Source organism: Anolis sagrei, chromosome 5 (genome assembly GCF_037176765.1).
Source record: "Anolis sagrei isolate rAnoSag1 chromosome 5, rAnoSag1.mat, whole genome shotgun sequence".
Lineage (NCBI taxonomy): Eukaryota > Metazoa > Chordata > Lepidosauria > Squamata > Dactyloidae > Anolis > Anolis sagrei.
The window spans coordinates 102,276,506-102,290,839 of NC_090025.1; the positions used below are offsets into that span (position 1 = coordinate 102,276,506).

At 39.8% G+C, this 14,334-nt stretch overlaps 1 protein-coding gene across 3 annotated transcripts in view; it reads right to left on the reverse strand.

Moving 5' to 3' along the window:
• Window positions 1–14,334, reverse strand: part of LOC132776438 (potassium voltage-gated channel subfamily KQT member 1-like) — a 277,235-nt gene that overhangs the window by 212,117 nt on the left and 50,784 nt on the right. For 2 of the 3 annotated variants that reach the window (XR_009631613.2, XM_060778095.2), the window contains exon 12: window positions 7,708–7,734. The exons of the other annotated variant lie outside the window; for it this stretch is intronic. Coding sequence is in view for 1 of the 2 variants with exons in the window: in XM_060778095.2 (XP_060634078.2) it covers window positions 7,708–7,734 (27 nt within the window). In the remaining variant the exon portion in view is untranslated. The remainder of the gene's footprint in view (window positions 1–7,707; window positions 7,735–14,334) is intronic. 3 annotated transcript variants of the gene reach the window in all.

Below are 14,334 nucleotides of genomic sequence, written 5' to 3' on the forward strand. Positions count from 1 at the left end.
ACTACCTCTGAGGATGCTTGCCATAGATGCAGGCGAAGCGTCAGGAGAAATGCCTCTAGAACATGGCCCTATAGCCCGAAAAAAACCTACAAGAACCTAGTGATTCCAGCCATGAAAGCCTTCGACAATACATTGAACTTCAAATTCTGTTTTCTTAAAACTAAATTAATTTCGTATGAGTTAATGTTATGTCACTTATTATGTACACATTTTACAAAAACACACATAGTTATCTCCCATTCAACTGAATGTACTACAAAGTGCTGAGTGGTATTTTATACTGGTTGCACAATAAATTACATAGCCCAACCAAAACATTTGTTCTTAGTGTCTTGGTTTTTAGACCTGTTCCTAGGGTTAGTCATGGCACTGATTCAGAAAATTGCACTGGATACAGATTGCATCAGCTTTAATTTCTTAGATATGATTATAATAGTTTCCTATCGGCAAACAGATGGCAACTGGGAGATGGCATACATTCTGTATCTCAAAAACTAGAAGTGATAGGGGAAAACTGGTGATTTTTTAGAATCGAAAGGTTAAATATACTGCATTTTCTGGCATATAAGATTACTTTTTAACCCAGGAAAATTTTCTCAAAAGTCAGGGGTTGTCTTATATGCTGAGTGTCGTCTTATAGGGCGGGTGCTGAAACTTCCGAGCCGTACTGGAGAATCTGTGGTTGCCACATATGGTGGTGGTGGTGGTGGTGGGGGGGAGCTCAAAAACGGCCACAACTGCATCCCTGCCGTATCCAGCAACCATATGAAAGCAGCAAGGGTGGTGCTGTACAAGTACGGTAGAAGAAAATCAATTCACCAGGATTCGTGGAAAGAAGTGTCTTCTTGTGGGCCCTATGATGAGGTGAGGGGGCACCTCACCAGGAAGGTGTAAGTCAAGGGCAGAGCAAGCTGCAGGTGCCCGGGGTGCCCAGGATATCCTTGGACGATGACGTAAACCGGTTACTGTTGACTATTTGATTGTTTTTTATACTGTTTTATACTGTTTTATTGCTATATTGTTATTTAAATTGTATATTTATGTTTTGGTTATAAGCACCATAACCAAAACATAAATATACAATTTAAATAACAATATAGTGGAAATCTCTGCCCCGGAGTGTGGTGGAGGCCCCTTCTTTGGAAGCTTTTAAACAGAGGCTGGATGGCCATCTGTCAGGGGTGCTTTGAATGCAATATTCCTGCTTCTTGGCAGGGGGTTGGACTGGATGGCCCATGAGGTCTCTTCCAACTCCATGATTCTATGACCATAGGGTGCCGGTCAGTTAGCTGCCCTGAGTCCCTCTGCGGAGGTCGTGATAGGACAGAGTACAAATGACTGAAATAAATAAATAAATAAATAAATAAATAATAAAAGAGACAGAGCGACGCTGTGCCCAGAAAAACATGCCTCTTTCACTCATCTGGCCCACCCCTGTATCCTATTACTGTACCTCCTTCTCTGCCTCTCAGATCTTGTTCCTGAGGACTGCAGTGAAGCAGTGCAGGCGTGCATGTGTGAGATCTGAGAGGTCGAGAAGGAGGGACAGTAATAGGAACATTACCATATTGAAATCTAATGTTTTAAATTATTTATTTGGTGTGCACTGGAAGAAGGGTAGTTTTATACGCCGTGTATATCCCAAACTCTATATTTTAACTGGAAAAGTTGGGGGTCATCTTATACGTGTAGTCATCTTATACATCGAAAAATAGGGTACTTAGAAAGAAGTCTAACATTTGAGGTACCAAAATGTGTATCAGCCAGTGTTAACAACAAATGGTCCTGTTCCAATGATTTCCAAACACTATGGCATTATGTGCTTTAAGTCATTTCCGAAGGCAAAAGTAAGGCATATCTATCCCAGGATTTTCTTGATGACATGTGTTCAGAGAGGGTTTTGCCTTTGTCTTCCGGGGCTAAGCATGTGTAACAGAGTAGGAATCTTTCCATGCCACTGAATGATCAAATTAGCTAGCCCTTTTCACACATGAGTCAAGGGACAACATGAGGGGTGGGGGACAGTAGAAGAATGAGGTTATTCTCTGTAGCCATATTCTAAAACTACACACTGGAAGAATTCTGCATGGGAAATTGGCTGCTATCATGTAGGCTCCTCTACTTGACCACAGAACACAGGAACAGCCAACTTTCTAACATCTTCACCAAGCATAAATAACTCATAAAACCTAGTAAGAAAGTAGAAAATGTCTATATGAATAGACCATTATCTAGTGCTCTTGCACAAAGGCGTTGAAGCCATTGCAGATAAGTCTAGTGAATATTGCAATTTTATTTTGGATTTTCCTAAGGTCAGGACAGTTAAGGTTGCCAGGCCACAATACTTTCAGGACCTAAACTTGAGATCTCGGCGTAATGATATTATAAGCAGGCTCTTGTAATTCCATCAAAGATTATATATTAAGCATCAACTGCAAAAGATGTAATTCAAATTAAAAAGCCCAAGGACTAACAAATGAGTGGAAAAATCTGATTATAACCACATTTTTCATATGTATATATAGGAGGGAAAGTGCACATTTTCCCAGCTCTCCCTGGAACACTTTTACAACTGTTGCTTTAAAAACTTTAGAGTAGTTAACTTTTCAAGCATGTATTTTAATACATCCTCAAACTGGTAATAACCATAATCATAATGCTACTAGCAATCTAATCTATTGATAATCACTATATATTTGTAGGAAGGTGAGATAAAGATTATGATCGTGATAAATGAATTAACAGAGCAGCAGAAATCAATAGAGGAATTCTATCGATGCATGTCTACTTCAAACCAAACCTTATGGGTTTTAATTAGACTTAACTTTAAAATACAGAGACAGTAGCATTTCAAGGTTTTCGGGTGATGGAGGCAAAGAAAAAGGTGAAGATACAGAAGAGATTAAGAAGATGATGAGTATAGGTAGAAGTGGTAGCAAACTGAAAAAGAAAGCACATGATGATGAAGATGATGATAATAATAGTGATGATGAAGATGAAGATGATGATGATGATGATGATGACAGGAACAAAATGCAGCATGGTGAACTGAAGAAAGGAGGAAAGGAGGAGATAGAGGGGTCAAGGGAAGGAGAGAAATAATTCATTGCCAACCAGAATATGTGTTTGAGTTCAGCCTGTGATTGTGTTTCAGGATCAGGGCACTTTGGATGTGGGAAATGATGTTAATGAGGTTCAAGATGAGTTTCAAGATGGCAATGGTTTTGTCAGTGGTACTGATGCAGGGAATGACCAGGAGATCCCTGTAGTTCCCCATGAGAGTATCCCTGAGGAGAATATCCCTGAGGGGATGATGATGAAAATAGCTCGGCACCTGCAGAAATTAATGAGCAAGTAGATAACAAGCCGAGAGATAGACGAGAAGAGTTCAGTCATAAGAGGAGAGCTGTGCAAAGGCTTAGGTGCTCTGTTAGGCTTCAGCAGAAATCAAATAAGAAAGCCTCAACTAAAGAGAAACCAATTTCTGACTGCTAGTGACCTAGCTAATGAGGGGACAAAAGTCTCAAGTTTGGGATGTGTAGTCAGATGAAGCATCGTTTAGAATCCCGGCAAGTTCTTGTCCTTGTTTTATGGAAACTTTGCTTTGAAGTTTCATGCTAAGATATTTCTTGTTCATGGTTTTGGATTCATGGATTTCATGATTGCTTACCCAAGCCTTGGATCAATTTATTTCTGATTTTCTGGATTGTATTGGAGATGTGTGGACTTTTCCAACAGACCTCACTACCTCTAGTTCCAGTTCCTCTAGTTTCTTAGTTCCAGTAGACCTCACTACCTCTGAGGATGCTTGCCATAGATGCAGGCGAAATGTCAGGAGAGAATGCCTCTACAACATGGCCATATAGCCCGAAAAAAGTTACAACAACCCAGTGATTCCGGCCATGAAAGCCTTCGACAATACATTGTGTGGACTTTGTTTTTATGAATGTTGCTGAACTCTACCTTGGAATAATTTGTTCCTGCTTATCTTCTTACCTAATTGGATTTACCTATTTCATTAAAATGCTTTTTACTTTGCTGCTTTTTACTTATCTTCAATAAAAGAATTGTTTTTTCCTATTCAATGTAGTGTTTAAAGTCAGAGGATTATTCCTGTTCTGGAGTGCAACAATATGTGTAGTGGAGAAAGAAAGAGAGAGAGAGAGAAGAAGACATTTAATCAGAAATTGTAGGTAGGAGAGGGCAGGAAGCGTAAGAAACACAGACTGAAATGAATGGTGGAGAAGATATTTAAGCTGATAGTTTGGGATAGAAATAAAGCAAACAACAAAAAATGGTATTAGAAAGAGAAAATAAAAGAAAGGAAGAAGTTGCAGGGGTAGAAGAAAGACGAGGAGTGAATGAGAGAGTGAAAGAGGGAGGGAGGAAGTGAAGGAGGGAGAGAGAAGGGATGTTGGGAGTAGGAAGGGAAAGAAGAGAAGAAACAGAGAGGAGTGAAATTAGAATTAAAAGAAGGATTCAAGTGCCTAAGTAGAACTGAAGAAAACATTTGTATGTTGCCCTTTAGTACAAATGTTACAACCGACATATGGCTCAGACCAAGAAAGCAAATTGTATGGTGGCTTCAGTCATTCAGGGTGCAATAAGGAAACAGAAAAATTAGCAAAAAGATAGGGAAAGCCACAGAGCACCAATCCTACAGTATTACAGCCTGCTGAATAAGTAGTGAGACAACACAATAGTGAGGAACACAATATTTTCCCATGATGATTGCTCCCTCTAATGGAGAGGAAAAGAAACTTTAAGGAGGAGGAGAAAATGTGGGGGAGAAGTAGAGAATCTGTATCAGCTACTTTAAAGAATCCAGTAGCAGCAGAACAAGGAGCGCCTTAGTTATCAATATAGTGCAATCAGCCTTCCATATCCACAATTTCCGCATCCATGGATTTAACCAACTATAGCTCAGAAATATTTGGATAAAAATCCAAACAGGAAGCTGTGATTTTACTGCGTGACAAGGACTATGCTGACATGTAGGCATACCTGCTGTAGCCTTTCATCATTTCACAGATCCTCGAGTTCTCTCTAATACTTGTTTGCCATTTTATATAGTTTGCCATTTTCTATAAATTTACTTTGTCATTGTAAACAGTATAATGAGACTTGGACATTTTTAGATTTTGGTGTCCACGGAGGGTCCTGAAATCTTACCCAAGCGGATATCAAGGACCTCCTGTACTCATTATCACAGTAGAGCTGAAAGAGTAGGCAGAGTATTTATCCCATCTGAAATCCTGTGTGTGCTCCTGCAGAATTCTGGGACTTGTAGTTTAGTGAGACCCAGGATTTCACTGGCAAATCCCCTAAACTACAAGACCCACCCAGAATTCTGCAGGAGGCAGCCATAGGATTTCAGAAGGGATGCATACTCTTTGTCTACTCTTTCAGCTCTAGAGGGATACGGGCCAATCTAGAAGGAAGGGTGTCGCTGGCCTTGAGACCTCGAAACCTAAATATGGCACCGACTAAACCTTGGAGCTTGCCTCAGATTTAACAAGAAAATGATTAAATAAAATGAAGTCATGATAAGCCATGTGACAGCTAATTATATCCAGTCTAAGAAAAGTCTATACAAATGTATTCATTGAAACTAACCCTCATGAAGTTTGTATAACAAAACCATGTATTCCAAAATGATCCTTCTTCATCTTTAGTCTCCGCATTTTCACTAGTGTATTTTTTTCAGACTCATTACTAAAATTCTGTAGCTTTTAGAAAACTGCAGCAAAATTTACTACTGACCGCATCTCCTCCTATCAGCCCACATGAGCCCTGAGATCATCAGGAGAGGCCCCACTCTCTGTCCCACCTCTATCATAAGTATGGTTGGTGGGAACAAGAGAGAGGGCCTTTTCGGTGATGGCCCCGTGGCTCTAAGACTCTCCCGCAAAGAGGTGCATTTGGCCTCCTTGTTATTGGCCTTTTGTTCTCAGATGAAAATCTTTTTATGGAAGCAGACCTTCCTGACAACACACGATAGCAGCTTACTTGTTCAGACAAGGATCACATGGCCAAAGACTTGGCGCTTTGAGACGTTTAGTTTAATGCTTTAATATTTTAGGACAACCTGAATTGCCTGAGGCATAGGGATATTTATGATCATGATATATGTGGTCATTTTAAGGCTTATTTATATCTATGTAATTTGTGTTTTATGAAATATATTGATTTATTGTTTACATGTCAGGTTGGGGGGGATTATGGTTATCTGTATTGCATAGTATTGTGTAGTTTTTTTCTACTTTGTTCATCCATGGGAGAAAAGTGGGATAAACGTAAATAATAATAATAATATAATGCTTGAGATATATTATCCCATTAAGATGACCTAGAATGACGAGGAATGGATTCTTATCTTGATATGCAGACTAAGGACTTCATCTCATTTACCGCTGGAATTGCCCTGCATAATGGTGAATCCAGCATTGCTCGACATGGGGAACCTATCACCACCATCATCCGGCTTTCCTCTTACCTCACCCCACAGGGGGAAGTTTCTGCTGCCTGGCTTCTCCCTTTCGATCACTATGCAACATGGGGAGCCTCCCGTGTTGCCACCTTAGCAGCATATGACAGTTTCCTTTCCCTTTTACGATAGAGCCCCGCTGGAAGTAGCTGTGGATCATGGAATGGGAACTAGTGGGCTCTGTGGCAAAAGAGAAGGGGAACCAGCATGCACCGCCAAATTCAGACCCGTCTAATGAGGTTGTAGGAAGAATTTCTCTAGCTTTGGCATGTTTGCAAGAAACAGTAGAAGGCAACTGTTGGTCACTGACATCTCAATTAGCTGTCATATCCACAATGTTCAGTACAATTAAACAATAGCCGGGACTGTGGTGCAGCTAGCTGGTTGTCAGATGCATTAAGATCACTACTGACCGAAAGGTCATGAGTTCGAAGCTAGCCCGGGTTAGAGTGAACTTCTGGCCAATTTGTATAGCTTGTTGTCGACCTTTGCAACCCGAAAGACAGTTGCATCTGTCAAGTAGGAAATTTAGGTACCACCTATGTGTGGGGAGATTAATTTAACAAATTTACGAGGCCATAAAAAATCTCCAGCAAACAGGGAATGTGGAAAGTACTTCATCAGTGTCGCAGATGGACAGTGAAGTGACAGCTCCCCTGGTGGCCAGAAAATTAGAATGTTAAATAGCCTCTGACTGTCTGTCTATATGTGTTGTGTGTCTATGACATTGAATGTTTGCCATGTATGTATATATTGTAATCCGCCCTGAGTCCCCTGTGGGGTGAGAAGCGTGGAATATATATACTATAAATAAATAAATAGCCAAGAAAAGTTAAAATATTTTCTTTTCTTGTTTGTCCTAAAATGGCAAAATCCCTTTTAGGACAAACAAGAGTCTCACTTTTACTATAGGTTACTGTAAGATCCGCTTTCTTAAACTGTGTCACACTAAGTAGCCAATAACATTAAAATTGGCATAAAGAAATCGCACTGTGAGTTTCATATCCATGGCTAATTTCAACAAAGTAATGAATTAGATATAGAAAATTCTAAAATATTAATGGCAAATAGTATATAAAACCTATTAAAACAGTTCAGCTATAATTCTGAAACAATATGTAAGCTGAGGAAATGCACAGCGTTGTTAACATTAAGATCTTTTATCACCAATAATTACTTTGTTTCTACAAAACATACTATCATCCCCCCTCCCAACCTACCTGTTTGCTTGAACATCCTTGTAAGACCTAGTGGAGAAGAAGGGTGGAATGTATTCAGACGTGATTAGTTTAACTAAGTTTGGCATAAAGAGCTATGTCTAAATCCATGTTAGGCTCTTTCCACATTGTGGAAGGCAGTGTGGACTCAAATAACCCACACTGCCTTCCACTGCCTTGATATTCTGGATTATGTGGCTGTGTGGAACAGAAGTCCACATGGAAAGTTTTTGTACTGCTTCAATGGTGGCAAAGGTTCTGGTTTGTTGAATAACTTACACAGAAACTTTAAACTGTTTTCCAGGCAATGTCCAGTATTACAGTTACTAGAGAAACACAGGCAATGGTGTACCTAGTAAAGGTACTAGTAGTGGTAGTATTTTTATTTTTGTTTTATTTCAAACATTTGTATCCCATCCTTCTCAACCCCCGGCCGGGGGGAGGCGGGAAGACACAGATGGGACGAGATGGGACTCAGGGTGGCTTACAGCCAGCAACAATTCAATGGCAACACATACAAACAAAAACAATATAATACAAATTGAACATTAGTTAAAAACATTAAATTATAAAATATCCAATTAAAACATTATTAACAACAATATAGCCACATCCAAGTCCAATTCAACGTCAAGATCCCAGTCCAAACTCTGTCCATTATCAATTCTCATGAATCATTACGATTACTGTTAAGCCTGCTACCCGAATGCCTGGTCCCAAAACTATGATTTGAGCTTCTTCCTAAAGGAGATGAGAGATGGAGCTGACCTAATTTCACTGGGGAGGGTGTTCCACAGACAGGGGACCACCACTAAGAAGGCCCTGTCTCCCGTCCCTGCCAATCACACTTGCGAGGGAGGCGGGATCGAGAGCAGGGCTTCCCCCGACAATCTTAGACTCTGAGATGGATCGTATAGGGGAGTAGTCTTATTATGGTCAACAAAGTAAGGATTAGCAATGCACCAGCAAGTATAGGATTGTAATGCCAATGAAACCAACTGAGGCCATAAGGTAACATTCAGTATTGTATTGCTATATTTTACACAACAAACATACCACCAACTACTGGTGTTATGCAGCTTTGTAAAAATGCTGCAAGTCATAAACCCTTAGATCTCAGCAAAATTCCATGTAATCGATTTAAAATAAAACCGTAAAACATAGAGAATATAGTCATTTATTTTCTAAGCACTATTTTACACTTTATCATGTAGCCCAGTTATAAAGAAATTCCAAAGCCTAAGGCCTTTGCACTGATATGTAACACAGGTGCTACAATTTCTAGCAAATACTGTCAGGCAATACAAAGGGACAGTAAGACTATCCCTGATTATTTGTCTTGATTACATTCTTGCCTCCAAACCATTAGCCTTTGTTCTTGCATTATTAGTAACTTTAGAATAATAGAGTATGAAGAAACCACAAGGGCCATCCAGTCCAATCCCTTGCCATGCAGGAACACGTAACATTTTGGTAGAATCTCTTTTCTTGCAATTTGAATCCATTGCTCCGTGTCCTACTCTCTAGAATAGCGTTTCTCAAAATGTTCTCCAAAGAGCCCTTGGGACTCTGCATAACCACCCCCCCCCCCAAAGTTTTCCCTCCTCTTTTCGGCTCCTTCCCCTCCCCTGCCTCCCTTGCCGCCAAAAGCCTTTCCTCCTCAGCCTCCTAACTACTCATATCTTTTCCTCCTTGTCTTCCTTGCTTCCAAAAGCCTACTTCCTTCCCACCGCTCAGGTGGGGCTTTGTGCTCTTCCTGCATGATGGCAGGGAGTTGAATTGGATGGCCCCTGGGGTTTCTGCTATTACTACTACTACTACTACTACTACTACTACTACAAAGGCTGGGTAGCCAACCATTAGGGGTGCTCTGATTGTGCTTTTCCTGCATGCCAGAACGGGGTTGACTGGAAGGTTGCTGGAGTTGTTATTATTATTATCATTATCATTAACATTATTAAGTCTGGGCGGCCATCTGTTGGGAGCACTTCAATTATGCTTTTCCTGCATGGCAGGTTTGGACTGGATGCCCCCTGGGGTCTTCCATTGAAATACTATTAAAATTATTCTCCATTTTAAATATTGCATTGTTCTTCTTTCGTTTTGTTTTGCACTACAAATGAGAGATGTGCCATGTGCATAGGAATTTGTTCATTTTTTCCAGTTAGTTCACATAAACACTCTCCATCCATCAGCCACTGGTCTGGCCTGTTTGTCAAATTCTGAAACACAATGCATCAAAAAGTTTGTCCATGCTTGATACACACACACACACACACACACACACACACGTACACACACTATATATAATACAGGGTGAGGCAACATAACTTCCTTTTTTCAAAACTTAATAAAACCGATTGTATGAATCAGATTTTTTAATTTTTTTATAATGTAGGTACATACCTAAATTTTTGTTTTACATAGTTTTGAAGATCAAATTAGGAAGGTGACGTCCCCCATTCTCCATACACTAAGTAAACTGATTTCTGGCGTTTGTCATGACTCTTGCCAGCATAGCAGGCATTATGTTGGCTATTTGTTCCTGGATGTTGGTCTTCAAATCTTGTAGGGTCCTTGGACGGTTCACATAAACACGGGATTTCAAAAAACCCCAAAGAAAAAAAATCATAAGGGGCCAAATCTGGAGAGCAGGCTGGCCACTCCAAATCCGCTCGAAAAGTAGGCCTCAACGGCAAGAGCACGCTCCTCACTTTTCCAACGCATGATGGCAACTGAACTGTGTCAGGACAAAACTTTATACTCCCACCTCTCGAACTAGACCACTAGTGCTCTGCTACATCTTCAACCGACTGAATGGCATGCATTTAAAAAAATGAAGTTTTGCTGCCTCGTCCTGTATAATATATAAACATTTCTTGGGGCTCCATGATAAACTTTGGCTTCAAAAAGTAAAACTGAGGCAGATAAAGTCTTTTTCTCTGTCCCCTGTTAGCATTTTGCCATCACCTGTATGCAGTGGCCCTACCATTTTCTTGTTCTTCTTTTTGCTACAGAATAAGCTTTTTAGTAACTTCTCCAAAAAAACTTATTCAGTTTTTTGGCTTTTCTAACTTTACCCCTAAACATGCTGACTATTCATTTGAATTCACCTTTGGTATGCTTGATTCTGAGCTTCAGCCAGTGTCATCTACTACATTAGTCAAGGTCATTTCAGTGGAATTAACTCTACAAAACTCGAACTGAGATGGGCCAAGAAGATCACATGTAATCAAACAAGGTATCAATTAGGCAAAGGCAGTTATATGATTTTTTTGAGGGGAATGGAATAATAAGCAAGTGGTGGTAATTAGCCTAAACAGAAGAATCCAGAGAAGGTACTTTTAATGGAGGACGCAATGCAGCATGCATAAAGCAATCTGGGAAAGTATCCATGAAAAAGAACAGTTCACCAGTGAAGTATATAAGGCAGAAATAGAAGCAAAGGGACTAGATAAGGATAGTAAGGGAAGTTGTCAGAAGAAGACAACATAATCGGGGTTGCTGTGAGTTTTCCGGGCTGTATGGCCATGTTTCAGAAGAGAATGCTTCTGGAACATGGCCATACAGCCCAGAAAACTCACAGCAACCCAGTGATTCTGTCCATGAAAGCCTTCGACAACACATTGAACATAATCTGATTCATAACTGACTCTATAACAAGGGGGAAATTAAACTCTGCTTGTGGCTATAAAGAAATATCCTGGGACAATGGCTATGATAATTGATGGCAGTGGAGCTGGAAATCCATTCAATATAGACTAAGAGTTATTCAATACAGACTAAAAGTTATTTGGCCACAACATTTAGGACTGAGTTGGATGTTGTTTTTAATTGTGATGAATTTTGTATGTATTTTATATGTATTTTAGAACTTATTTATTGTATGTTGTTTTATGACATTATTTATTGTATTGCATTGAATTTTGCTGTAAGCTGTTCTGAGTCCCTCCATGGAGGTAGAGAAGAACGGGATACAAAAGTTTTAAATAAATAAATTCACCAAAAATAAAATAACAATTGGTGTCACCTGCTGATCAAAGAAAGAGGTCAAGTCACTTGTAGAATTCCTAAAACAAAGGGCCCTCAACACAGTCACTGGACTCAATGAAGTGTTAAATTGTGGGAAATAATTGATGAGGCATATGGAAGCAATTGAACTTGAATCTTCTAATGCAAAAAGGATCATTGCCTTTCTAATAGTATGTAACCGATGAAGAATAATTCATTCCAAACACAGTTTGCATACAGCCAAGGTTTTGTTTGCACTGTTTAATTGAGTTCTTGATGGTGCCACGACGTCTTTTAATGCATAGCTGATTAACTTGGACATCTTAATTGAACTCACAAATATATAAATATGAATGTTTGAGCTGAAAAGCTGAAGAAACAGGCTCCACAACTAAGGAAACGACTATTAAAATGGAGAACCACAATGCATGATAAAATGGTGAACTGGCACTCAAAATGAGGAAAAGTCAACAGTTTGAATAACATGCTTGGACAAATGGCCCTTAACACTAACTAATTTGTCCAAGCATGTTATTCAAACTGTGAAAAAATATATAAGTGACATTCCTGGATGTGAGAGACCTCCCATGATTGCACACAAAAGAACACAGAACATCAGAGACATGCTCGTGCATTCTGACATAGATTACCTTTCTCGAACCACTAAAGTCAAACACAACTTAGTAGGAAATTTTGCTTGCCATCACTGTCCGATATGTCCACAATTCATTCAGACAAAGACATTTCAGAATCCTGTCACTAAAGCTTCTTACCAGTTACAACATTTTGCCACCTGTACGACTAAAGGTGTGGTCTATATAATTTTTTGCCCATGCTCTCTTATGTATATTGGCCAAACAAGCAGACAAGTTAAACAACAGATCATCAAACACAAGAGCAAAATTAGAAATCATTCCGCTGATTCTATTTTTTATAAACATTTTGCTGATTTAAATCACAATGCAGAATCAATCCGGGTGCTAGTTTTAGAGGTTGTCACACCTCCCTCTAATTTGGATTTGGGTACTAAATTACTACAGCATGAAGCCTTTTGGATTTTCACCCTTAAAACTGTACATCCCAATGGCCTGAATGACACCATTTCATTCCAATGTTTCATGTAAATTATAGCGTATAGCTCTTTAACAGTTTCATGACTTGCTTCACCTGGGTTGGGCCCTTTTAATTGCTTTACTTTATAAACTTGTGTCTATCTGTTGGCCATGTGCTTGCTATTATTATTATTATTATTATTAACTTTATTTGTACCCCGCGAGCATCTCCCGAAGGACTCGATGCGGCTTACACAGGCCGAAGCCACAACACAGTACAATAGAAACAAACAAAGCAAATTAAAAACAAAAACAAATCAAATCAAAATTAGCAATACAACAGAACTATACATCGGGACAATATAAAAACTGGTTCGGCCGGTGAGAGGTACAAGGTTAAAAGTGCTGAAAATGGTAGGAGGGGCGTCGGGATTAAAGTACGGTGTGCAGCAATATTAACTGTGCTAAAGTGCTATTAGTGCTATTAGGACTTGGGATGGGGGTTCCTAATCCGGGAAGGCACAGCGGAACAGCCAAGTTTTCAGGTTCCTTCTGAAAGCTGTTAGTGTGGGGGCCTGTCGGAGATCTTTTGGGAGGGCGTTCCAGAGTCGGGGGGCCGCTACGGAGAAGGCCCTGTCCCGCGTCCCCACCAAACGCGCTTGCGACGCAGGCGGGATCACGAGCAGGGCCTCCCCAGATGATCGAAGCGAGCGTGTAGGTTCGTAGATGGAGATACAGAAACATACTTTTGCAGAGCACGGCCCTTGAGAACCTGTTGTAAGTACCTAGGCCTTTTTTGTTGTGTATACCTTACACGTTATCATAATATGCAAATGTTTATCCCTTGTGGGACATGTTCTAGCCACTTGTGTATATTTCCTGTAGATCCACTGTTTCACTGTATAAAACATCCGAGGAAGCATTGTTATTGTGATAAACTTGATGTCCACTTCATTACTCTCTACAATTCTCCACCTGAGGAAGACTTTAGTCGAAACCGGTCGTGGATATCTTCGTACAAGAAACTCAAAACTTACTCAAGAGTAACTTTCTCTAAAGTAAGGCATTTTATGCCCTCAAGAGAGTGTGGGTATCTTCTTACAAGAAACTGAAAACCTCACTCAAGAGTATCCTTCTCTAGAGTAAGGGACTTCATGCCCTATAGAGAAGTTGGCTTTACACCAAGAAAGACTATTTTTGCTACGGTTGTATAATCACTGTGTAAACCACAGTTTGTAATTCATTATATACTGCTGTATGCCACACTATATAAATTTGTTATTTGTTCAATGTTGCATTATATTGGCTGAAAGAATATATTTACCTTTGTGTTTTGTGTACCACCACTTGTAGTGGATTTGTGCTTTTTATGCTGCTATGCTCTAACAGCGATGCTCTTTGCTATGATAAAATAGCTATTTACTCAGGGTTTATGTTTTGCTCTCTCATTTGAATGAAGATGAAGAAGCCTTATTCTGTGTTACTTACAAGGACTATGTAAGTTTATTGCACTGTTTGATTTTGTATGCAACACTGCAAGTTTATGCCTCTGCTGACAAGAGTAAAG